Source organism: Trachurus trachurus (genome assembly GCF_905171665.1).
Source record: "Trachurus trachurus genome assembly, chromosome: 10".
NCBI classification, from domain to species: domain Eukaryota; kingdom Metazoa; phylum Chordata; class Actinopteri; order Carangiformes; family Carangidae; genus Trachurus; species Trachurus trachurus.
In genome coordinates this window covers 5,929,929-5,957,620 of record NC_139894.1, presented here as the reverse complement: position 1 = coordinate 5,957,620, position 27,692 = coordinate 5,929,929, and the positions used below count along the sequence as shown (strand labels likewise).

Sequence of the window (27,692 nt, the reverse complement as noted above, 5' to 3'; positions counted from 1 at the left end):
AATAAAGTAACACCAATAACTCTAACTTTCTTAGACAGAGGACAAGGACAAACATCTCAAAAGGGAGAGAGTGAACACAGTATTTCTTATTTTTTCATTCATTTCATTTAAATGCGTCTCCCTTTGGAGCAGAATAAAGTTTGTCTTTGGCGTCACATGCTTTTAATTTAGAGGGTTTCTACAGAAGAGGGGGAACCTGAGGGAAGGATGAATTAAGAGGACGATATGGTGGGAGGCTTCCTGTGTTTTGAATTTTAAGCTTCTGAACAGATTTATGCACAGATGGTATCACAATTATCTGTAGGCTTCAATTTGTATATTTCTATATTTGTAAGTGTGATTAGACAACAGCTTCACAGGTATCAGATAAATTTAGATTAGAGAGTACCAGTGAGTATAATAATAAAAAAAGGGGCATATATGATTTAGCCTATCCATGTTAATATATTTGTACATTTTCCCACTTGAGCTTAAAGATTTATGTGCAAAAATAAATGCTGAACAACGACCACATGTGTTACCGAGTTCACCAGGTGAGCTCAATATATCACTTCCTGTCACACGCTTGTTTAATCGCACTTGTAAAGTTCTCGCTGTTGTATTTTTAGTGTAGTGGAGAAAGGAGCTACTGAGGGGAAACTGAACACAGTCAACTACACGACCAACCTACGCTTTTCATCTTTCATATTTCACATATATACAGTACATTTCTACATTTGTGTGTTTGAACATCTTTGGACAGAGTCACCACACACACTCTTTTTACACATACACATGTGACATGGCCGAGTGAGAGAGAGGGAGAGAGAGCTGTAATGTAAAACAGCTGAAACCTAAATCTTATCTGAGGATATCGCTTTACACCGTTTTTCTTTCTTTAGTGGTCAGATTCATGAGAGCACACGCAGGGACAACAAGATGGACACCTGAGAAAGAGCGAGTCTCTTACAAATGGCCCGCGTGCTGCTGAGGACACGGCTGGTTTTTATTTTTTAAAGGGAGGTTATGGTCGACGATAATCAAGTTCACAGAGGGCTGGAGGAGAGGGATCTTCCCAGAAACGACCAAGAGCGTCGAGATTCATGAATACAAAAGACCGGCAGGCTGAGAATAAAAGTCAAACTGGAGAACGTGATGATCAAAATCTCTATAAACACTTCCAGAAAGAAAACTCAACAAGCTACCGAGCTGTTGCTACTGTTACAGGTGACTTGGATGCTTTTTTATTTATTTATAAAACCATCTTTATATTTTGGATTTTAGCGCATGTAGAAGAACTACTTTTTTGGGTCACTTAGTTTTTTGCAGATCTCTGACACCTTACAAGCAAAAACATGTCGCTCAGCCTTGGATCCTCATAACGAGGACTAATTGCTTTAGTCCTAACAGCTGCCGATGACCTCACTGACCGACAGACCCTGTGCAAACACACACACACACACACACACACACACACACACACACACGCACACATGTTTCCAGTTTGTCTGATGATGAGACTCAGGATGAAGTCAGGAAGAACCTGCATTAGGAATTACCTACGTTTACCAAGTTCACTGAATTAATGAGGATGATGAGGACTCGATGTTTCCCACAGAAGAGAGGGAAGAGCGAGGGAGTCTGTTCATTTTCACATACGTAGGCTAGTCCTGTAGATGGTTAAAATAAGTGGCAACACGTGTGGCAGTGTAACATGGGTGTGTAGGGGCTTTGACGCGGGGTTAGCGCTGAAACCTTGAGGATCAAATTGTACTCAAATAGTGAGAAAAGGTAAAAAAAAATCCACATGTAGATCCAGTTAATTCAGTTCAGATTCAGATTCAGTTGTAAAATTAGTGGAAAGTCAAAACATACTGACACTTTCTTGACTGAACAAGACTAATTGATATACCTGAAGATCGACGTCCATCCACATGAAAGACGCCGCACAATAAATGGCTCTAAGTTTAACATTTAAAATACTGAGATTGAATTAGTAACAAGCTGTGGAACCATTACCGACCTTTAAAAAGATCTTAAAAGTGTTGATTAGCACATTTTCCACCGTGTTTATCAGGGTGATAGAAACTGCTGCAGGCGAGAAGGCAGCTCATTATCAAGACTTTGCCTCTTTAGATTAAAACGTGTCTCCAGACTCTCTGCTCTGTGATAAACAGCACACGCAACATAACACCCTGTTCAATGAAAACCCAATTCATCTGTTGTTGTGATGCTAGAATAAGAACTGAGGGTTTCAAGTCTTAAATCTTTGAGTTAGAAAGTGGAAGTTTCTCCTTTTAAAGCCCTTTACATCAGATTAACAAGAACCTGTGATATACTATATTTATATAAAAAAATTCAGGGTGAGATCCGTAAAATCTGGACACAACTCTCATCATAAGGCACCATGTTTGTTACACTGAGGCATTGTGGGTGATCCCTTTGTGCTGTTTGTTGAAGAGGGTGAACGAGCTGATGTTCCTTCGTACTTCTGGAGCCAGCGTGCATCAAAGCTGGAAAAAAGAGACGTCCCAAACAGGAAATGTCCTCCTCCTCCTCCTCCTCTGAGAGGTAAACTGTCATACATGAACTCTGATCAATCTACTGACAGAGGTTGACATCAGCTTTTTTGTTTTTTTTTGGTGTTTCTTTTTCACACAGCACCGAGATAAGAGCTGGACGTTTATCAGAAGAACAGCTGTGTGGAGGGTGTAGTGGATACAGTGGATACAGTGGGTTTTTTCTGGAGTTGTGGTTCTTTATGGCTCAGTTGGGCTGATGCCTGAGATTTACTCTGAAAAGAAGCTTTTTTTTTTTACATTACACACTTGCTATTTCATTCTTTATAGATTACCCAGGATGGAGTAGCATGCTAAATGCCATATAATCATATTCCACTATATACAAGAGTAGCTATATTTGGAGCCTCGTAGTAGTGTGAGTGGGCTGTTTTCGTACTGTTGCTGAGGAGGTTGTGGTTTTAGAGTACAAAAAAGAAGAGAAGCAGATAAAGTGGTGGGTTTCTGTAAAGTTACCTTGAAGCTCTGAGTTCATTGTTGCTTCAAATGAGGCAGAGACTTAGACATTTACAGAGGAAATAAAACTCATTTGGGGGGATTTCTCTGTTCTCTTGTCGTTTGCAGTGGGTTGGCTCCATGTTGACTGAAAATAAAAGATCTTTGTCTTCTCTCTTTACATTCTTCATTGTTTGTGTCTTGAGTTAAGTCCATTTGCACGCAACATACGCTGCAGCAAAAATGAGGAAGAATTGCATGATCCCATGTTTTTTCTGTGTCAGGATGTGCACGGTCTCTTGCGTGTGTTTTTTCCTTGTTCTTTTTGCTTTCTGTGTCAGACTGTCGTGAGTGAGTCTGCAGGCACAGGAACATGCTCACGTTAAGAGTTGAATGTGAAGACACCAAAGCGCTGCTGCTGCTGCTGCTGCTGCTGCTGCTGCTGCTAACACTGGTAGTGAATGTGCTGATGCTGGTGCACTTTCCCGTCCACGTGCGAATGCGTGTGCGTGTGAATATCCGTGTAGATCTTCGGGTAGACCTTGGGAGCCAACGAGGCGCCTCCCTGAGCGAGGAGCAGCTGCTGATGGGCGACGTAGTCCTCGTACGAAAGGCAGTCTTTGTCCCCGGCGGCCGGTTGAGGGGGCAGCGTCGGGCAGGCTCGGTCACGATTGGCTGCGGGTGGTAGACGTTGAGCGGCGGGCAGCGCCGAGGAGGATGAAGGGGAAGCAGAGGAGCAGGTGCGTTTTGATTGGCAGAACCAGAGGAGGGCGGTGCCTAAGATGAAGGCGACGCCGGCCGGTATTCCAATAATGACGGGCCAAGGGAGACTCGGGGAGGAGGCCGTGGGGACCGAGTTGAGCTGGGGCTTCAGATCTGTAACAGAAGGAGACGTGGACATTAATTAAAGCAGAAGTAAGTGATCCGGTGGTTTTGGCTAACTTTTTGTCAGCCGATGGAGTTAGCAGTCCCCGCCCTCGTCCCTACGTCACCACATGCACGCGCATCCCTTGGCTGCACACACAGAGAGGACCGCCCCTTTATGCCGTTCTCTCTCCTCATTGGATAAAGGTTGTAGGATACAAGGAAAGTTTTCTCCTCGGCTTACAGCAGAGCAGAGTCACTGACAGACCCGTGTTTCAGACCAAACACTCATAACTCATAACACTCATATCATATTTAAGACTTATATTAACACAAACATTCCGCTTACTTCTGCTTTAACGGACAAAGATCTGAAAATACCAACTTTCTGTTTAGATCTGAAAGTAACACACTCCTGTTATTCATCGTGTTGCTGGTTAACATCTTTTTAGCTGATGATGGTGGTGTTGTAGCTGTAGATTTTTAAAGAGGAACTATGCAAGTTTCTGCTGTTTTTGCTAACCCTCCTCCTGGCCATGTGCATTTGTTTACAATGAAGCCGGCGAAATATCATTCAATAGATCGGTAGATAACGCTATATATCATATACGATGTTACAATGTCTATGTTTGTGTAGTTTAATCTGTCATAAACAATAAAAAGTTAAACCACCTATGAAACCATCACAATTACTCCAAAGCTGTTTAACTAAGGTAAAAATGTAGCATAATGTTGTTAAGCTACAAATCCTGCATAGTTCCTCTTTAGACAAGGGCTACAACCACAGTTTGTAATGCTCAATCAATGCAATGTTACTAAATGTTTGACCAACAGCCTGAAACCCTGAAATATTCAGTTTTATCAACATAAAAAGCAAAGAAAAGCATCAAATCCTCACATCTGAGAACCAGCAGATACACAGCAGGATACTTTGGCTTGAAAATATCTACCACGATCATCAAAATAGTTTCTAATTCATAGACAGAGATGTAAGCTGCATGGTGAAGCCACATACAGTGATGCAGATACACCTTCCTTATTGGTTATTAATTATTTTGCCACTAATATACTAAATCAAGTGAAAAAAATGTAGTTAACAGACTCAAGACCGAGTGAGGACCAAGTCTACTCATGTATCTTGCTCTCTAATATTTAAACCAGACAGGTAAATACACATGATCCTATGTGTTTCTCTCTATGTGTGTGTGTCTCTCCTTCCTCCTCTGACCTGGTAGGACGGTCAGGTAGGCGCTCCTGAAGCTGTAGCCCATGGTGTTGGCTCCCAGGCAGATGTACATGCCAGCGTCCTCTTCCTTGGCTCTGGTTATCAGCAGCTTGTTGAGGTAAGATCCATCGGGACGGGACCACACCTCTCCCGTCGGCAGCACCACAAAGCGATGGTCTCCAACCTTTGAATGAAATCAGGCAGAACAGCAAGTTCATTGAGCAATTCTGTTTGTTTTTTTACTACTTCCATCATTTGTGTCACAGTGTGTATCAATCAATCAATCAATCAATCAATCAATCAATCAATCAATCAATCAATCAATCAATCAATCAATCAATCAATCAATCAATCAATCAATCAATCAATCAATCAATCAGGCTTTATTTGTATAGCACTTTTCATGCCCACGGCAGCTCAAAGTGCTTCACATGATAAAAACAAGCAACATAGGGAACACATATTGAGAGACACACATACATTAAAGAAACAAAAGAAAGGCCAGCAACACTCGTGTCCTTCTCATTGTCTTTTATTACATACTGCGTCGGCGCTTAGCATGCACAAACCGGTTTCGACAACGTCTTCCTCCTTACCTCAACAAGCTGCTGATAACCAGAGCCAAGGAAGAGGACGCTGGCATGTACATCTGCCTGGGAGCCAACACCATGGGCTACAGCTTCAGGAGCGCCTACCTGACCGTCCTACCAGGTCAGAGGAGGAAGCATGCACAAACCGGTTTCGACAACGTCTTCCACTGAGGAAGACGTTGTCGAAACCGGTTTGTGCATGCTAAGCGCCGACGCAGTATGTAATAAAAGACAATGAGAAGGACACGAGTGTTGCTGGCCTTTCTTTTGTTTCTTTAGTTTATCTTTTGGCCGTGCACCTCTTTAGTTTGTTCCTGAGAGTTTTGTTGGAGAGTGCATGTTTTTCTTTGTTTTAGACACACATACATTCACATACATATACACATTCACACAATAATTTTAGAACATTGGATTTTAGAGACATCGGGGAAACGCTATCTTACACTCAATCATTTGCAGTGGGGAAAACACAAGATAAAATGAAGTAAAACAGATAAAATGAGAAGATGAGAAAGACACTAGATAAAATGAAGTAAAAATAGACAGGTGTAGTAGGATAAAATAGAATAAAAATGGATGAATTAACATAGAATAAAAAAGATAATAATAATAATAAATAAATAAATAGGAAAATAAAATAAATTAAATTAAATGAATGTTTTAGAATAGTAAAAATAATAAGAATCAGTTAAAAGCAAGGCTAAACATTTCCAGATTCTCTGCTCTCCTCAAGTCTTCAGGCAGTTGGTTCCATAGGCGTGGGCTGTGATGATAAAATGAGGCCTCACCATATGTTTTGTTAGCAACTTTTGGAATAATTAAAAGGCCGCTGCCTGAAAACCTGAGAGTTCTTAAAAGCAAATCAGACAGGTAACTGGGACCGAGAACTTTAAGAGCTTTGAAAACCATTAAAAGGATCTTAAAATCAATCCTGAAGCAGACAGGTAGCCAGTGCAGAGACCTTAAAATCGGTGTAATGTGTGCTCTCTCTCTCTCTCTGTGTGTGTGTTTGTACCTCGATGGTGGAGTTAAATTTGTTCTCGTCACCGGGTTCGACTCTTTTGAGCCACTGGATGACCGGCTTGACGTCGCTGCGGACTTTGCACTGGAACGACGTGGTGCCTCCATAGTCCACAGTGGTGTTGACGGGGTGAGTCCCGGTCAGGATGGGCTTAGCGTTGGTACGCTCTGCAGAAAGAGACACAGAAGACGGAGAAAATATAAGATTAATTCATTCACATACAGTAAATATTGAATTAGATTTCAGTTGCCAGTGTTAAAAGAAGAAGATAGTTTGATTTATATCTTGGAAATCTGTTGAATTCAGAAGCCAGAATAAAAAAAAAACCATGGGAAAAACACCGTGAGCAAAGAGCATGTTCTCCTTTTATTAATTTTATTTGAAGTGAATGAAAGTTAAAAAGAAAGCACCAGCCCTGAGAGAAAATAACACGGTTTGAAAGCATTATTTGCACAGTATCTGCCGTATTCACATGCACCGCACCACATCCTCCCTGCACTGCTGCAGACACACAAACAGATCCCTTATCTTTAGCTACCGCCTTTTCTTTCTCAGTTTATACAGCAGAATAAACACACCTTCCAGACACATTCAATAGTCTCCTTTATAGCATCTGGCGAAGCGATCTCACGGGAACATAACCCGAGAAAGTGTTAGGATTTTTTTTTTTTTTTTTCTTCCATGTTTGACATCAGCTGTTTGGCAGAATTTAAAGGCGTCTAAAGTTTTGTCTCTGATGCAAAGGACACAGCTTCTTGACTTCCAGGGGGACTCATTAAAGTTGCAGGTTTTAAACTAAGAGGGGCTGCCTTTGTTGTTCTTGTAAGGGCGGCTATGTGTTTCCCACAATGCAATGCAAACTATAACCCCATTCAGCTTCAGCTGGTGTGAAGTCTTTGGGCACTGCTGTTCATTTGTAAAGAATCTGGAGAGATGCCAAATGGTGCAGGGGTAATCTGTATTTAATGTACTTAATCTCAAAATTACTTAATCCCACCTTTACAAAGGCTGCTGGTGGTCAAGCAGGTGCAAACCCGCCATGACGATCAGACAGTTAAGTATAATTGTCTGTAATCTGTATTTGTGGATTTTGAGATTCACAGTTTAGACCTACTTGTCTTTAACAGCTGTGAATGACTGACAGCTGAGTGAATCTCTACTGATCGAGAAAATGTCACATTTAAATGAGCGAGCAGGACTTTGATTTACATCCTCCCTGACTAACTGTGTGTGTGTTTGTGAGGGTGTGTGTGTGTGCACATGTGAGTGAGTGTGTAAATGTCTTTCAGGAAAAAGACTACAGCTGTAGTTTAATGCAGCGCAGATGTGGCGTGTAAAGCTAGAGGCGAGAGCGCCGGTCTGAGCCTCTCAGCAGAGCAATAACACTCGGTATAACATCCAGTTCAGTGCATGCACACACACACATACACACACACACACACACACACACACACACACACACACACACACACACACACACACACACACACACACACACACACACAGTAAACGGCTCAACATTAAATCACCCAGCGTACAAACAGCTTTTGCAGCTTTCCAACAACCTAATTCATCAAAAAACACCCACAACTCATCATAACACACTCTCTCTGCTCTCAACAGCGAAACTAAACCTTGTTCAGACTGAATCTGGAGCCGCTCGCCTCACCGTCCGTCCGTCTCCACACCAACAAAACCTGCTGAGCATTCCTCGCTCGCTTGACTGAAGTTTACTGACAAGGCCGGCGGTGATCAATAAATGCCGTTGAAGTGAAAGGAGGCTTTTAAAAGCTATTTTAAACTTCTATTCTTGGTGCAGCTCAATTGCTTGCACATTGGTGAGTCTGGTCTGTGGCTGACTGCAGCTTAAAACTTTGGTTGACACTCTCCCTGTGGTCGCACTAATGGATTCAGTTAAAAAAAGGAAAAAAGAAAAAGTGTTGTGCAACATAATCTTCGACACTTTAGAAAAGTCAAATTCAACCAGAATAACACAATTGTGATTTTCAAAATAATCTTCTCCTGCAGGTTTGTAGCGTTAAAGGGATAGTTCACCGAAAATTCAAATTTCACTCATTATCTACTCACCCTCATGTCGACTAAGGGCTGTGAGAAGTTTCAGAGTCCTCCGTGCCTTCTCTGAGTTACGGGGGTCGGGGGGGTCCCCGCAGCAGTATTTGTCCATATAATGGTTGTGAATGGTGCTCACTTTTCTTCGTCCAAAAAGACACACCAAAAAACATCCAAATACCTCCATACTGCTCGTCTGTAATGTCCCTCTTGTATTGAAGCCCCGACATGAGAAATTGTTCCGAAAAAAATTAAATAAGTCTATATTTTAAGCTTGTTTGTAGCGGAAGCTCCCAGTGTCTCAGTTCACTGCTCTTCCTGTGTGATTCCTCCTGTGATTTGCACTGACCGGCGGAACAATTTCTCATGTCGGGGCTTCAATACAAGAGGGACATTACAGACGAGCAGCATGGAGGTATTTAGATGTTTTTTGGTGAAAATTCTCCCAGCCCTTAGTCGACATGAGGGTGAGTAGATATAATGAGTGAAATTTAAATTTTGGGTGAACTATCCCTTTAAGCCAATGGACTGACTGGCCGTTGTCTTCATGTGTTTTTCTCTTCACACCAGATGGAAACCTACACTCAGCTTCTTTTCCGAGCACAATGAGCGATTCCTTATGAAAGCAAGGACTGATTACTCTGCCAACAAATCATTTCAACGTTTGAAAAGTTAATTACGGGGCTCGTGATCATATGATCTTAGACATTCGACATAATCACCGTATTGTAAGTCAGGATGGAAACAAGAAAAACCCATTTCCAACCCTGCCATTCAGTCAGACAGGCCTCTCAGTCAAGCAACAATATACATACTGTGTACAGCATAATGTATGTTATTGTTTGGGTGAGAGGTATATGTAAATGTATATCATATACCAGCGGCACACACTCAACAAGTCGCACACCACAACTCCAAAAAAAATGTACTTTCAGATGTGTGTGGACGTGAGATGACCACATGTATCCAGAATCTTTACATCCGGTCGAACCACAAAACCCACAAACATTGGAGCTGCTTATAGAGAACAGTGGAGATTTTCTGTTTCAGATCAATGTTCGCTGATTATCTTTGGCTTTTTTTTTTTTTTTTTTACACAGACTTGATCTTGTGTTGCAACGTTTAAATGTACTCAGGAATGAAGAGACAGTCCTTCATACTGTAAATAACAGCTTCGGCATAAATACTGCAAATCTATGAACTAACACTTCATCAAAAAATCCACCCAAGGAAATAAAATAAAGAATAACAGATTTTGTAAAGTACACAAAGAGCATGTGAAGACCTATGTAAACATACTGGAAATATGCGATTACAATTACTGCATCGGACACAGGATGGTTCAAATCTACAAAAATACTTGCAAGTGGACCGTGACTTCATGTTGTTTAGTCAATGTTCAAACACACGCAGTGAGAAAACTTGTTTCAATTGATTATTTCTGAGCTCTGTTTATATTAACCACCTGGGTCAAGGAAGGAAGGAAGGCAGGAAGGAAGGAAGGAAGGAAGGAAGGAAGGAAGGAAGGAAGGAAGGAAGGAAGGAAGGAAGGAAGGAAGGAAGGAAGGAAGGAAGGAAGGACAAAGGGAACGATGGTAGGAAAGAAGGGGGAAAGGAAGGAAAGATACATGTAGATGGAGGGAGGCAAAAGATTGGGTCAAAAAGGAAGGAAGAAGGATGGAAGGAAGGGAGGGAGGGGGGAGGGGGGGAAAGGGATTGTGGAAAGAAGGAAGAGGAAAAGGAAGAAAAGAAAGATGGAGAGAGGGAACAGATTTGTTCAAGGAAGGGAGAAGGGAAAGAAGGGAGGAAAGAAGGAAGGGAAACGGAAGAAAAGAAAGATGGAGAGAGGGAACAGATTTGTTCAAGGAAGGAAGAAGGGAAAGAAGGGAGGAAAGAAGGAAGGGAAAAGGAAGGAAAGAAAGATGGAGGGTCAATTGGATCAAAAGAGGAAGGAAGAAGAAGTAAGGACGAAGGGAAGGAAGGAAGGGAAAAAGGATTGTGGAAAGAAGGAAGTGAGAAAGGAAGGAAAGAGGGAAGGATGGAGGAAGGGAACAAATTGGGTCAATTTGACCTATAGAAAGACAACAGGAGGGTTAAAACATCTCTTCTTTTTTGAGCTCAGTGTGGATCTGGGACTTGATTTTTCTTCTTAGCACGAAGGTGGGAAAGGTTTTATGCCATCACCTTTTTTCAGCTTTGATATCACCAAGTTCCTCTTTCTGAATGTTTTATTGTGTACAGGTCAAAAGTTTGGACACACTCAATGCATTTCCTTTATTTTCATGACTATTTACATTGTAGATTCTCACTGAAATTCCACTAATGAACCCTGACAAGCACACTTATGAAGTGAAAACCATTTTCAGGTCAGGTTCACCTCTTGAAGCTCATCAAGAGAATGCCAAGAGTGTGCAAAGCAGTAATCAGAGCAAAGGGTGGCTACTTTGAAGAAACTAGAATTTTTGGGGGCAGAGATAGAGGAAGAGGAGGAAGAAGGAGAGGAAGAAGAAAAGCAGAAAGAGAAGACAAAGAAGAAAAGACATTTTTTCAGTTATTTCACACTTTTTTGTTAATTCCACATGTGTTCATTCATAGTTTTGGTGCCTTCAGTGAGAATAAAGGAAACACATTGAATGAGAAGGTGTGTCCAAACTTTTGGCCTGTACTGTATGTATATAAACGATGCATAAAACTCACGTATGACTTCCACTTTGTAGGTGGCGTTGATCTCTCCCGCTCTGTTGGAGACGTGGCAGGTGTACTTCCCGCTGTGCTCCGGCGTCAGGTTCCTCAGACTCAGAGTCCACTTCTTCTTCTTCCCGTCACCTCCTCCTCCTCCTCCTCCTCCTCCTCCTCCTCCTCCTCCTCCTCCTCCTCCTCCGTCCTCGTCCACCAGCGGCCGGCTGTCCTTCAGCCAGACGATGTCGGGGCGAGGGTTACCGCTCGCCGTGCACTTCAGGCGCACCGAGCTGCCCACCGGGCGAGCGATGACGCGCTTCCTCATCTTTGCCGGCTGGGTGAAACGTGGACGCACTGCAAGTGGAAAGAAGAATTTAAATTGTAATAAGTAGGCATAGATCTGCAATTAGAAAATAATAATAATAATAATAATAAACTTTATTTCTATAGCACCTTTCAAAGCCAAGGTTACGAGGTGCTTCACAAAATACAAATACAATATCATTGAAACAATAAAGCAATTAGAAAGTAAGAAAACATCATACAGAAAAACAGTAAACAGGCATAAGATAAAATAGTGGAAATGGATAAGACAATAGAGAAAAAACAACAACAAAAAAAACAAAAAAACAAACATTAAGATTATTGCACAAATGCCAGTCGGTACAAAATAAGCCGCACTGTTATTAGCTACTTGAAGTTTATTGGAACTGAATTTCAACTACGAAACGCTGATTTGAAGATATAAATCACAAATTCTGCCTCTGATGTGAAGGAGAAGAAAGGAAGAAAAGGAGAGAACAGAAGAATAATTATCAGAGATAAATGGTTTAAAGAGCAGTTTTTATATTTACAAGCACTGTTCTGTTCTTCAGACCAGTGGACGGAGAACAGAACAGATCGTGGAATTCATCACATTCTTATTCGACACTTTTATTAGACGTAACAAGCGATCAAAGCCACATTATCTGAAGAGGCTGTGACACCGAGGGAGGGTTCAGAAATGTTTCAAGCCTCTTGTGTTGCAGGTTATATTAGTTTTCTACTTTGTAGAGTCAGATTTTCCCATCAGAGAAATAAAACAATAATTAGTATTTGGAAGTCTGCTATAAATACACATAGTCTTTTTAGAATATTTAATGTATCAGGAGTTGTTGAACTTAGCTATAATTAAACTGATATTATACATGTTTGCTTGCACTTCAAAAACTCAAAATCTTACCAAGAATATTTGTCTTATTTTTAGTCAAAACAAATCTCATTATACTTAAAATAAGACTCATCACATTAAAAAGTAGCTTGTTTTTGACACGTTTTACTTCTTTTAAGCATATATTAACTTGAAATCATAGCAGATAGTGGAGCAAGTTTTTCTTTCTTATTACAAGCACAAAAAACTTGCTTTCACTGGCAGATTTTTCTACTTATTTCAAGCGAAAATTTGTTTGAAACAAGTGAAAATTGTCTAAAAACAAGTTCATTTTTAGGTGATGAGTCTTATTTTAAGTGGAAAGAGATTAGTTTTGACCAGAAATGAGACATTTTCACAAGAAATAAGACAAATATTCTTGGAAAGATTGATTTTTTTGCAGTGTGTCTTCATGAACTGCATGTTGTTGTTTGCAAGCTTCTGCATCGTTTGGTTTTAGCGACATCCAATTTTATGTTTTATTGGTTATTGATATCTGAAACAACTCATGTGAGTAAATCATCCAGGGAATATTCTTGCACCGAAGCACAAGCCTCAGTCATGCACCGTGAAATCAATTTATTTGAACTCAATAAAATTCTGTATCCACACACAAGTGCACGTTTGTGTCTGGTGTGAAAAGGCCTCTGTGTTTCCTTGTTATCTATATCTGTGTGTCTCTATGAAGTCTGCAAACGAGAAAAATGTAACTAGGAACAAGCTGAATAAGTCTGAAACTGAATAAGTGCACAAAATTTGCTTCTTTTTTTTTTAAACACTTAAGTGAATTTTAGGACTGATTGTGAGGCTGAGATTTGAGCGTCACAGGGGCTGAGGTCATCGCTGCCGGCGGTGCCAGGAATCCCATGTTGTAACAACATATGGCAGCGTGCCTCTTGGTATATACAACCTAATTTGCTGTAATAAACCATAATTGTTTTGTTTAAGAAAAAAATGTTTAATCACTTCCTTTTCTCTCTGACACAAAAGAGTTACTCACATGACTGAGAACGCACTCACGCACACTGACTGACACAAAAGCATGCATTCACACAAACAAGACACACACCAGATCTGTGATTTTTCCACTGATCCAGCACCTCTTGCCGCATATTTAAAGGGATAGTTCAACATTTTGGCAAATTGGTCATAGCAGTAGGTTCGTTACCTTTAATTGTCGGTGCAAGCTATTCTTAGAACGGCGGAGCAGAGCCGTGAGCTGCTCAGAGCTACGCTACGGAGGCTCATGGGATTTCTTGGTTTCCCTCATCAAACTCATCAAATACACAATCCAACAACTCCAAAACGCTCTGGTGGACAAGTTGTGACCTGCACATTCACCATGCTATGAGATAATAACAGAACGTTACCAGACAGAGTTGTTTTAGAGGGAAATTCATGCAAAACCGCTGATGCGCGTTGCCTTCAGGGACAGTTTTTCAGCAAGCAGCCTCTGCATTTACCTCTAAAACAACTCTGTGTGGTAACGTTGTGTTATTATCTCATAGCGTGGTGAATGTGCAGGTCACAACTTGTCCACCAGAGCGTTTTGGAGTTGTTGGATTGTGTATTTGATGAGTTTGATGAGGGAAACCAAGAAATCCCATTAGCCTCCATAGTGTAGCTCTGAGCAGCTCACGGCTCTGCTCCACCGTTCTAAAAATAGCTTGCACTGACAATTAAAGGTAAAGAACCTACTGCTATGGCTATAGGGATTATGGCAATGGGCCAATTTGCCAAAATGTTGAACTATCCCTTTAACTAAAAATCATTCCTCCATGAGAGAGAGAGAGAGAGAGCTCACTGTACAACCCACAAACCTGTTAGACAGCTATGTAACATCGCTGTAAACATCCGGTCCTCCTGAATTCGTATTTGCGCACAAGCCCGTGAAAAGCCAGGCACTGACTGGCCCCATGCCAACACATCCTTTTCACCCATGCAAATCCTTTCTTTCAAAACATAAAATGGCCAGTTAACGTCATGCACCAACCCAAACAACCACATCCTTCCAGCCAGATGCATGACTTAACCCTGTCTAGCCATTCAAAGATACATATTCCTCCTTACAAACACATGAAATGATATTCATATACACACATATCCCTCTATATAAAGGGAAAAAGAAAAAAAAACCTCAACAATCAACGACCAGTGAAAACACATCAAAGAGGAAAAAAAAGAAAGAAAAAAAACTATCCAGCAGGGAGGGAGGAGAGGAAATCATTCACAGGAGCGCTTGATTTTACAGCCCTCATGTTCTAGCCGCAGCAGATAGCCATCAACCGGGGCGATAAATCACCCTGAAACTACTGCAGTTGCGTCTCTTTCTTTGGACACAGTTATTATTCTAGCTCTGGGTAAACAAATCGGGGGGAGAGTTATGTGACGGGTTTTTTTTGCGCGCTCAAATCTGGATACCTCACTACACTACGGCGGCATTACTCAGCAGAATATAGCTCTGTTGCTGTCTGTCCGACCCCGAGCTGCGTGGGCAGGATGACAAAAAAAACATACCCGAAAGGCTTTTAAGTCTCACCTCCCCCCCCCCCCCCCACACACACACACACACACACACGAGTCTGAGAAAAAGCTACCGGACTACAGCTGAACTGTCACCACACTGAGTCACTGCAACTAACAGAGTGTGAGGGAAGCAGAGAGGAGGAGGAGGAGGAGGAGGAGAAGACAATGATTAATACTTTAATGTTCTGGTGATGTCTGACGTATTCAGCTGCACTTGTTTCTACTAAAAATGAACTGATAAGACGAGAAAAAGGAGCCAAAGCAAAGTGCAGCTGATCTAAAGTGAAGTTGGATAAAGATGAGACCTGAGTTTGAAGAAAATACAGCAAGGTGCAATTGAAATGAACTGATTTACAGCGTCTGAGCTGAACCAAATTAAACAGAAAGTGCAGGAGAAAACAGATGGAGAGAGGGAGGGAAAAAGAGCGAAGTTCACATTAAGGTTAAAACATACAGAAGACTGACAGATTGCTAAAAACAGATGAATAAAAGTGGAGAAAAAGTGGAGAACAAAGAGAAAGAGACTGAGCTGAAACAATAAAAGAAAGTAAAAGGTAAAGGAGAGGGCACAGGGAGAGAGAGAGAGAGAGAGAGAGGAGGTGGAAGGGAAGAAACATGAGGACAAAGTGAGACGATAGAGGGAGAGAGGGAAGAGGGGAGTGGGTGAGAGAGTTAAGAACGGGCAAAAGGGCAGGCTTGTTCTGGGTCTCAGGGGCCACTTCAACGCCACACTTCACAGTGTAAAAATACTACTGACCCTCTGACAGAGCGCCTTTGATCAGACACTGAGCCAGAGAGAGACAGAGTGTGAACTGAAGGAGGGAGAGAGAAAGAGAGAGAGAGACAGGGGGAGGGAGGGAGGGAGGGAGCCTTCGCATTTCTAATATTCGATTTTAGACGCAGAGATAATGAGATTCTTGCTAAGTGATGTAACTCTGGCTCAACATTTAGATAAAAGAGACTTGTGTGGGTGTTAACGTTTGAATAAGAGTTACATTTATCTCATTTTGCTCGGGATTACAGAGCCTGATAAGGATATTTGCTGAGCATTAAATGATAAAGTTGATATTACTCTCATCATGTCTGTGTATGGAGGCCAGTTAGCATTACCTTCATACGTAGCATGAATGCAGGAAACAGAGCAGGAAACACCTCTGATTTGCCAAAGGTAGCTGAGCTAAATATCAGTGTCTGCAGATGGACAGAGATGGACAGAGTACAAATATTACTGGTCAAAATTTACTCCGTTACAAGTAAAAGTAGCTCAGTCAACATGTTACTCGAGTAAGAGTAAAAAAGTACTTGCTTCTAAAGGTACTTAAGTATCCAAAAGTAGCCTACATGTTTTTTTAAATCTACTTTAAGTAAGAGTAAGAGTAAATTTCTTATTTTTCACATCAATGAATGACTATATTTTTTTCTAAATGAATTTAAGGAGCTTTTAACTCTTGTTTCTGAGAATTAACTCTTTGAAACCATCTGCACTGATGTGCTGCTTTTAGGGGTTAGGGTTTCCTTCTTTGACAAACAGCTTGTGTCCAATAGGATTTTAGAAAAAAGAAAAGAAAAAAAGAGCAGACCTGAAAGTAACGAGTACTTTTCAGCCTTTCTAGAAATTAACTAGTAGTAAAAATATTTGTCTTGGAAATGTATTCAAGTAAGAGTAATAAGTACCAAAGAAATCTAATACTCAAGGAAAGTACAAATCCTCTGGATATTAAGTACAGTAAGTAAATTTACCCCGTTACTGTCCACCACTGCATCTGATATTTCAAGTTCTCATTTTAATACATTTGGAAACAGTCTTGTTTTCACTTGTTTGTGAGGAAAGTGACAGGATCTTAACACTTTCTGAATGCACGGAAAATATTGGGGCTGCAATTTTCATGCAGGGCTTAAAGCTGGTATCGACACACTGAGCCAAATCAGTGTGAGTGTGTGTCTGTTTCTGTGTGTGCATGTGAGAGAGAGAGAGAGCACTGTGAGGCAAACAGATAAAGAGAGAAAGAATGTGTGTTAAAAAAGGGGGGAGAGGAAAGGGAGTTGGATTAAAGGATAACAGCAAGCAAAGAAAGGTTTAAGTTACATGATAGGGGTCCAGGGACACCAGAGGGGTCCCAACAAATCACACCTCACACAAATAGACTGCTCTCTGCTCTGTCAGAGCTAATTATCTACACAAACAACCACCCTGGTGTGTGTGTGCCTGAGTGTATTCCTGTGTGAGTGTGTGTGTGGGGCATATACCCTCACCTTCTGCCCTCTCACAGTTCGCTAGGTGTTTATTGTACGATATGCTACTATAGTATATTTTTCAAATTTTAAACACACCCTCAGCTATCTAAAGGCTTCCCTCCCTTTTCCAAAGCTGCATCTGTCTATATTCAGGAGGAGATCAGAGATTGTTTGGAGCGCTCACCCAGTTTCCCGGCCAACTCGGGGGCATGTTCAGAGTCGCCATTGGCCGCCGCTGCTCCACCTCTTGAGCTGGAGTCATCTGGCGATCAAAAGGGAAAGACAAAATGTTAGTTGAATTCACAATTTCTAAACAGCTGATCAAGAATAATATATTCCAATTATCAGACAAAGATATTCTCTTGATCCCGTAGTTGTCAGTGCTGCGTTGTTTTGATATTATACTGTACATGAATTGTGTTCACAAACAAATTGGCCCGACAGGATGAATTTGCCACATGTGAAAATTACATCGAGTAATATTGTTAAAATTGCACACATTTTCTATTAAAGGTAAAGTTCAACATTTTGGCAAATTGGCCCATTGCCATAATCATCAGTCATAGCAGTAGGTTCTTTACCTTTAATTGTCGGTGCAAGCTATTTTTAGAACGGCAGAGCAGAGCCGCGAGCTGCTCAGAGCTACGCTACAGAGGCTCATGGGATTTCTTTGTTTCCCTCATCAAACTCATCAAATACACAATCCAACAACTCCAAAACGCTTTCGTGGACAAGTTGTGAGCTGCACATTCACCACGCTATGAGATAATAACAGAACGTTACCAGACAGAGTTGTTTTAGAGGCAAATTCAGAGACTGCTTGATGAAAAACTGTCCCTGAAGGCAACGCACAACAGCAGTTTTGCATGAATTTACCTCTAAAACAACTCTGTCTGGTAACGTTCTGTTATTATCTCATAGCGTGGTGAATGTGCAGGTCACAACTTGTCCACGAAAGCGTTTTGGAGTTGTTGGATTGTGTATTTGATGAGTTTGATGAGGGAAACCAAGAAATCCCATGACCCTCCGTAGCGTAGCTCTGAGCTGCTCGCGGCTCTGCTCCGCCGTTCTAAAAATAGCTTGCACCGACAATGAAAGGTAACGAACCTACTGCTACGACTATAGGGATTATGGCGATGGACCAATTTGCCAAAATGTTAAACTATCCTTTTAATACTAAAACAAAGGGAAACATTCCAAGTTCTTTTTATTTATAGGTTATCATGCTATTATTTTACTGGTCTGGTCCACTTGAGGTCAAATTGAGCTGTTTGTGGCCCCTGAACTGAAACAAGTTTGACACCCCTGGTCTAGAAGTTTCCTGAATGTGAGTATGAATGGATGTTTGCCTCTACATGTATATGTCAGCCCTGTGATAGACTGGCGACCTGTCCACGGTGTAACTTGCCCTCGTCCAGTGCCAGCTGTGACTGGCTCGCCCCCCGTGACCCTTTAAGATAAAGTAGTATGGATGATGGATGGACAAACTGTGAACTAAAGGAAGAGAAGAAGCCTCAGCCATGGATGGGGTAAGAAGAAGAAAGAATGGAGGATGGATTTGACTGTTTTCTATCAGAGTCTGACAGAAGTGTTTTATGATGTAGCTGCTTTCCCATGGAGTTTCCATGAGTCAGATGCCAGTGGTGAGTTATCACTTTGAAACATTTTAATAGTTAGACCTGAAATACACTGTTCTTTTTTATGGCAACGAGTAAAAAGCAAAGAGCAAAGGTGGTTCAGTGAGCTGAAAAAAAACAAAAGCAGGTTGATGATAGGGCGACAGGTGGAAGGTAAAATCTGGTCTAAAATGTGACACTGATCTGTTACATCCTGCAGCATCTTGAGCACGAAGCCCGATAGTGACAAATACGACAGAACAATTACCGCGCCACACTCTGAGACCTCTGGCTTTCAAACTCGCTCTGCTGCCAGTGCTCTGCCCTCCCCGCACCCCCGCCGCGCATTTCAGACTTCTCAGCAATGGACCAGCATCGCGTTTCTTATCGAACCAGAAAATCAAATGACAAATAATGTGATACAGCATGTCTGCCAATTAGTGCGACCGTGCCAGGGAGGTGGCGATGCTGCAAATCACTGGCGATGAAAGACATAAAATTAATGCTATTACGGCCCTATCATTCCTCCAGCCTTAACCCTAAAATTATTTATTTCTGACCCAATGAGCCGACGAGAAATACATTTTCTTAACATCTAGAAAGAGGATTCATTTTGATTTCCTCCAAACGACGTCTCAGGGATGTAGAAAATATTCTTGAAACAACTTTATATACATGTGTCTGGGGCGATGCACTACAGTATCATATTTGCTTTTACTCTCATGCTGGTGTATCACTTTCTTTTAAGTCAGCATGTCTTCCCCCCGTTGGTTTCCAAAAAGATACAAACATCTGTCTGAACCTTCATGCGAGGAACCACTTCAAGATGGAGCCAATGGATCCGAGGGGCCTTTTAACAGGGAAGTGGAGGGGTTGGGGGGGGGGGCTGATACAGTGCGACATCAGGTCTGTCAAAATACATGGGGGGTGTGCGGTTAACTTGGCTTGAACCTGAAACTTCCAACCAGAACCTGATGGTGGTTATAAAAAGAATGAAAATGGACTAAACAGCCTCGGAGCACATGCAGAAAAAAAAGTGCATGTAATAGTAAATGGATATGTTTATCATGCATGTTGGTGCATATACGGTGTGTGTGTGTGTGTGTGTGTGTGTGTGTGTGTGTGTGTGTGTGTGGATTTTTAAGAGGGTTCAGGCTGTTTAATGCAGCGCCAAACGTCTTTAAAGCATCACTATTTGGATGATGGAATAAAAGGCGCATTTGAAATGAAAATACGAGGCATGACCTGCATCCTCGGGGCTGGTATTAATAGCAGGCAAGCCGCGTGGTGCAGGCCCGCCGTGTGTGTGTGTGTGTGTGTGTGTGTGTGTGATATGAATTCCTGCGTGGGTGTGTCCGTCCGTGCATGTGTGGGTGGGTGCGTGTGTTCTGGCGTTATTTAACTAAACGGTAACTTGAGGTGCTGGTATTCCCGTCAAACTCTCTCTCTCTCTCTCTCTCTCTCTCTCCTCCTTCTTGACTCCCCCGTCGTCATCCCTCCCCTCCCGCCACATGCACAGCGTGTTCTGAGAAAGGGCATCGCGTTTGAAGCCGAGCGGCATGGGGGTCTGATCTGAAAGGGGTGGGTAAGGGGGGGGCATGGTTTAGCACTCTTAACAGCTACAGCGAACCCTCCCCCAGGCCGGGTGCGAGCCTGTAAACCTTACTTGGCAGACCTCCTGCAGACCCTGTCTCAGAAGGGGGCTGGGGGGGGGGGGGGTTGGACCGCTTCCACTGTCCATACAGTACAATGCAGCCATACATCCAGAGTATCCGAGTAGTTCCCAAACTCAAAACATACCGTACGTACAACAGCTGAATGTTGTGATGCTGATGGAGAGACAAATGTGGCAGAATCAACAACATTAACTGCACACATCTGGAGCCATCAGAGGATTTGAAGACTTGGCGTGAGAGACACATGTTCTCACCTACAGTAAGAGTAGCCTACACCTCTCATCCTGATGCCTTTATGTCCTACAATAGTGCTATGAGCTACAATCTGATCTGTTTTTGTTAATTGTTAAATTCTATATAGTAACTGTGCCTTCTCTTCAAGTCTCTTTCTCTTTGTTCCTAATTCTTCTGCCTTCATTCCAGTTGTATTCATCCAATCCAGACACACCTGGATTAATCAGTTTGTCCAATAATGTAAGACAGGAAACAAAGGAGCAGCATTAAGTTCAGGAAGTAGTGGAGCTGTGCAAAGAGCCCATTAAAGTAACCTTTACTGAAAAGTACGAGTGAGGATGAACCATCCTCAGAGAAAGATGGTGAAAGAAAACGAGTTTCACTCTGCAGCATTTGGTGAGTGCACATGAGTTGATGCTTCCCACAAGTTATATGAAGGTAAGTTGCAGCAAAATGTTAAATTTAACTGGCTATTTATTCAGTAAACTTAGCCAGTCTCATGACATATTTTTGTTGTGTCAACACCTGTTTGTGAAAGTTGGCAGGTTAACTTCATATGTCTTCAATTTAGCCAACGCTAACCATGTTAGTTAGACATGGGATGTCTAAACACAGTTCTTTTCAACTTAAATAACTTAGAACTGATTATCTACTTTACTTGGTCATTTTGAGGCAATTGGTTTCCTAAGTGTTTTTTTAAGTAAAGTCAACAAACTACATTTTTCAGTGCAGTTGTATCGCTGACAAAGATGATTTCTGTCTTCTGTGAATAAACACAGTTCTAGCCATTGAGTGTGATGTTCTACTTCTGACAACAGTTGAAGTCAGCAGAGCCGTCGGCCTTCACCGAAGCAAGCAGCATGGAAACGGAGTTGGTTTTCAAAAGATTTTTTCAAAGGCGTCAATAAAGGGAATTAATGTCTCCATAAACTTTATGCACTTTACTCTAAATGCTCCCAAAGTCAAACGTCCGCGCTGACAGGAGGGAGTTTTTCTATGTGGGACACTGAAGTAGTGAGATCTATAATATTTAGACACAGCTGTTAAAGAGGGGGCCTCCTAAAATAACCAAAACAGGACCCTCTGTGTTTCAAAAGATAAGCGCAAAATTTCTACACCGGGCTATTGATGTCACTGCAGAGTTAATGTCCGACTATAAACACACAATGTCGTTCAGACCGGCCAGCTGTCTTCTCCATTATCACTTCACTTGTGGTCCGAAGAGGAAGCTTTCATCCAAAGATGTTCAGAGAGCAGAGGGAGGAAGCAGAGCGTGTGTGGTCTGACTCACTACGGCGTTATTAACACCATACTCCACTTTGTCACTCACGACGACTCCTGCTGAAAAACGTGTTCCCCTGCGTATATAGACTTCTATGTTTGGGATGTGACACCTTTTCAAACCGTGGCAGAGAGTTTTTTAGTGTGAAACCCACAAATCACATTTCTGTCAGCGTGTTCGACGTCCAGGCCTCGGAGAACAGCAGAGTCTGCCAGCAGAGTTAGTTTTACACCTTTCTTCAGCTGTTATACGAGTTGCAGGGTTGCGGGGTGGTGGTGGTGGTGGACTTATTGTTTCGTTATTTGTTTCAAGTTGAACACACAGAGTAGAAAAAGTAGAAAAAAAAAACACACATTCCCTCCCGGCTTCAGCTGCTTTCAATAAATAAAATGTTTTCTTCTGATCCTGTTCCACCTTCTAATGTTCGGCCAGATACTTTGGCTCGTACCTACAGTGCACACACAGACACACAAACACACACGCACACACACAGGCACAGACACAAACACAGCCAAACACACATATTATATATAGTATATATAGCAAATTCAGATAACTACACAAAGATTAACACCCACACGAGTCATATCACAGTGGTATGAAACTGCGATATGACACATGTGATGGTTTCACATAGATTTATACACATTTGCTATCGACCGATAGACTTGTAGTCAAGAAGACCGCCTGAACCGAGACCAAGACACTACCAAGACCAGAGAGTATCAAGACCAAGACAAGACCAAGACAAGACCAAGACAAGACCAAGACAAGACCAAGACAGGCCAAGTCAAGACTAAGACCAGTTGAGCTTAAAGCAGAAGTAAGCGATCCGGTCGTTTTGGCTAATGCTGCGTTCCAGGCAGGCTTTTGAAACCGTAAATTACAGCTTCACGTCACAACTTACGACTTTGTAGCGTTCCAGGCAACCCACTCGTGTTTTTCCGACCTGTTTTACCTGTGAAAGTCACTATAACGGCCACTCGTAACTTCTGACCCGTGAACTCGTACCAGATCGAACTGGTACGACTTCACAGGTCGGAAAAACACGAGTTACGGGCTGCCTTGAACGCACCATAACAGTCCTCGTCCCTACGTCGCCACATTCACGGCGTCCCTTGGCTGCACACACAGCCCTGCATGCCGTTCTCTCTCCTCATTGGATAAAAACTGTAGGATACGAGAAAAGTTTTCTCCTCGGCTCAGAGCAGAGCAGAGGGACTGACAGACCCGTGTTTCAGTCCAAACACTCTATGTAAGTGATTGCTGTCGGAAGATATAACTATTTAAGACTTATATTAACACAAATATATCACTTGCTTCTGCTTTAAGACCGAGAACGAGAACCAGTTACACCATATTTTGCTATTCCGCATGAGTTGTAGAACGCGAGAGGACGAGTGCCAACACGTCTGTGTCACAAAATGCATTTTTGGTACCACTTGAAGGGGGCGCATAAATAATGATATTCAAAAAAAAAAAAAAAAGCATGCCTGCCTGGATATTGTGGGCTACAAATCCCTTCGAGACCGTTCTGCCAGTCCGAGACATTGCGAGACCGAGAGACACGAGACCGAGACAAGACTGAGACCAGAAAAAAGACCAAGACCGGTCTCAAGAACTACAAGTCTATCAACCGATCAGCTTCTTCAGCTCGTGGTGATTCACATAACATCGTCATCTATCTCTACATGAAAAATGTATCAAGCGAAGGAAATGTCGGCTGTAATTCTGGTTGACACACTAATGGTAGTAATCTGGTCGTTCTTCGGTCTACAGAAGGGCCATGTGGATAAAATCTTCCGTCATGGTTATTTTAATCTCACACACAGTGTAATATTCATACTGTATGTATTGTGGTTTAATATAGTCTCTGGAAAATCAATTGAGAAACTGCTTATGCATAAAGAAACCAGGCTGTTTTAGCTACTCCAGTAACCTTTCTTTTATATTGATGTATGGGACCACTGTTTCCATAAAGGAGTCGTGTCTACAACGGCCTAAAATATTTAAGAGATAACTCAACAGAATTAATAGTATAGAAAAATCTTCAGTGGGTGAAAAAAATGTTGTTGCATTGCCAAATCCTGTGTCAGTCTGTGTATCAGTGCTGAAAGCTCCAGAACAGTAAAACAAGTAAGAACAGAAAAAAGTTATTTGATCATAAAGGTTCAGTGTCATGAAAACTGGAAAAGGATCTGGTACAAACTCACTCAAGTTTTGTGAGGTTTTTTTTGCATTATATTTCTCTCTTTGTCTTTGTTATTGTCCCAGTTTTTTATATGACCGTGCAAGCCCTGTGTTAGGAAGACAACAACTCTCCCCTGATAGTCTTTGGTAACCTTGTGATCACAATACAAACCTGTTTCATGTTTTGCTCACATTTTAAAAATCCATAAAGTGTTATACACCATCTTAAATCTTTACTTCTGTTTTTTTTAAAGGGATAGTTCAACATTTTTGGCAAATCGCCCTAATCCATAGGAGTACGTTAACTTGTCGGTGCATGTTGTTTTGTGAGAGAGGCGCAGAGACGCGGCACACGCAACTTTCGGTTTACCCTAAATACACAATCCAACAACTCCAAAACTCTCTTATGGAGAAGTTGTGACCTGCATATTCACCACGCTATGAAATAATAATGTAACATTATGACATTACGAGTTGTTTTCGAGGTAAATGCGCAGCCAGAACTACATTGAAGCAGACACGGCTGCTGGGCGGAGTGATTTCAAAAATGCAAGTTGTTCTGAGCATTTGCTTCATGTGTTGTAATGTTACATGATTATGCATTATTATTTCATAGCGTGGCCAATGTACAGGTCACAACTTCTCCCCGAGAGTGTTTTGGAGTTGTTGGAGTGTGTATTTTGGGAAAACCGAAGGTTACGAGTGCCGCGTCTCTGCGCCTCTCCCACAAAACAACATGCACCGAGGTAAAGGTAATTAACGTAGTCCTGTGACTATAGTGATCGTGACAATGGGCGCATTTGCCAAAATGTTGACCTATCCCTTTAAGTTTGCTCTCTCTCTCTCTCTCTCTCTCTCTCTCTCTCTCTCTCTCTCTCTCTCTCTCTCTCTCTCTCTCTCTCTCTCTCTCTCTCTCTCTCTCTCTCTCTCTCCTCACACTTTTGCTTTCAACCTCTTTGTTTCTTTTCATTCCTCTCTCTCTTTTTTTTACTCTACAGGGGGAAACGGTTCAACAGTGCACTACATTTCACACATTCACTGGCTGGGTACCCCTATGTGAGTGTGTGTGTGTGTGTGTGTGTGTATTTGTGTAACCCCTTCTTGTATTTACTTTCAGGTCAGTAGAGAAAAGGCAGCGATTGGACATGAGCACGCTCAGAAATATGAGTCTGAACAGTCCAGTGTGTGTGAGTGTGTGTTTGTGTGTGTGAGCGTGTCCATGGGGCCAGTGTTTTCCTAAAGGGTCGTGTCCTTCCAGGTTTTAATATAGAGACACTGGATATGTGGACAGAACCTCTGTGTGTGTTAAGGCTGATGTGTGAGCGAGGGAGAGATGTCTCTGTGTCAGCTCCTGCTGACCGCTGCTTGTTGCAGCATCGGGGCCAAAACCAGCAGCCCTGATGGGAGTTTGTGTGTCTGACAAACCCAGTAAACCACTGTTAGTCCTCTAAAAATGACCACGGGACACATTCAGGCATTACACGGGCGCAGGCTTGCCTCACACTTCATCCAGACCTGATGTTTTACTTCACAGTTCAGACAGGAGCTACCGCAATGAACCAGTTTCACATAACTCTGGAAGAAGAGCCATTGTTCTATTAAACCCAGCTCCCAGGAGGGTTTATTTTTTCCTTCACTTGCGCTAAATATTGTGTGGATTGCAGTTTTTTTTTTTTTACTAAAGTTGTGGTTTAACCAAACTGCACGCTAAGTAAATGATCAGAAATGACCTTAAATAAACTTCAGACTTGAAATGGACTGCAATTTGTCTCCTAATGTTAAGTTGATAAACTAAATGATGCATAATTTAAGGAGGTTATTGCACAGTAAAAGTCACTCTTTCCCTGTGACTCAAAGTTCATTCTTCACTTTGGAAACATAATTAGAGAAAACAGCCTCACAACTCGCTCCATTTAGCAGCTGTAGCTTTCAATTATATCAGTCATCAAGCTTTCGATCATATCATTAGTTTCTCCAGGGAATAGAGTCGGCTGAAATGAACTTTCATCCTTGTTGGCGTAACAGTTAACAGGTAGGATTTTATCCTTTCACTTTTTCACCCATCTATGCCACTAAACAGTTAATCTGCAGTTGTGTTATAGGTGTAAATAACAGTGGCGACACTTTATCCAAAGAAGAACTGTTTTGGAAAAAAGTGAATTCCTCTTGGCTCTATCTTATCTCCATTGAAGACAATGGTTACTCAGCTTGTTGTTGTTGCCACATTACAGCTTGAAGGTTGCCAGTTTACTTTAGCTGTGATGTTGTATAGATCCTCAGTTCAGTTTTAGTTGCAGTGGTTTCTGGTAGGTGCGATGATAGTTCAACACGATACTGTGCTGTACATGCTGAGTCCATGTATCAGACAGATGAAGTCTAAAACCATGTTCTTTGGGACAGTCCTGCTCAGATCGCCGTGTACTCTAACAACACAGTTCGTCCTTCAGTAGTTGGTTCGTCTGTCAGTGCGCCGACCCCCTACCAAAGCACACACTGTCATTATCACTCTCTAATGTCAACGATACTATGAAAACAGCCAAACCAAGGACAGAGGGGTAAAGAGAGAGACATCCAAAATTCCTCTTTCTCTCTCTCTCTCTCTCTCTCTCTCTCTCTCTCTCTCTCTCTCTCTCTCTCTCCCTCTCGTATAAAGTATTACTCCACAGTCGTCCTGTATTTTCGACCCCACGTTCCAAACATACTTTTCTGCTCAGTCACAGTTGTGACATTTAGTTGGGAGATCTTGCAACATTGCACGCAGTGTGATTGTAATGAATGATTAGATTCACATGCTGTTGCTTCATATCCTAAATATGACACTGATATAATACTAGATGTTATGGAAACCTTCTGTCAGATGTAATTAGCAGCTCATGTAATCCTCTATGGACGATTACTGTTTGACTGTTTACCTGGGAACAAGCCAGACCGCTGATCACATACATGTACCGTACAAACAGACATGGACGTGAATGTGAGAATTTGTTACAAGAACAAATGAAAACACGAACAAAAGGTTTTTACAGTGACAAAGTATCTGCAGCATGTTCATGTTCAGTTGTGTCTCTGAGGATCTTTACGACCTTAAGGTGGGAAGACTTAGAGGCTTTGTTGATGAAATCATAACAACTGTGCTGAGCTCAGTCAACAGATCCAGATCCAAACTGATGTGATACAACTAAAAGCTCAGAGAACAATTTTTTAAACTACTTTCCAAGGTCGGGAATGAACTTGTGTGCTACAGTAATGTAATTTAAGGCTGGAACGGTTGGGTGATTAATTGACTGATCTGCCTGAAAGTT

The 27,692-nt window shown here is 41.9% G+C and overlaps 1 protein-coding gene across 1 annotated transcript in view; it reads right to left on the bottom strand.

The window, feature by feature from the left end:
• Positions 1-1,294: 1,294 nt before the first annotated feature.
• The window catches only part of fgfrl1a (fibroblast growth factor receptor like 1a), a 94,406-nt gene continuing 68,008 nt past the window's right edge, over positions 1,295-27,692 (bottom strand). The window contains exons 4-8 of the mRNA XM_083980688.1: positions 17,577-17,654; positions 11,461-11,796; positions 6,688-6,860; positions 5,086-5,266; positions 1,295-3,869 (exon numbers count right to left, since the gene is read on the bottom strand). Of these exons, the coding sequence (XP_083836814.1) occupies positions 3,439-3,869; positions 5,086-5,266; positions 6,688-6,860; positions 11,461-11,796; positions 17,577-17,654 (1,199 nt within the window). The 3' untranslated portion in view covers positions 1,295-3,438. The remainder of the gene's footprint in view (positions 3,870-5,085; positions 5,267-6,687; positions 6,861-11,460; positions 11,797-17,576; positions 17,655-27,692) is intronic.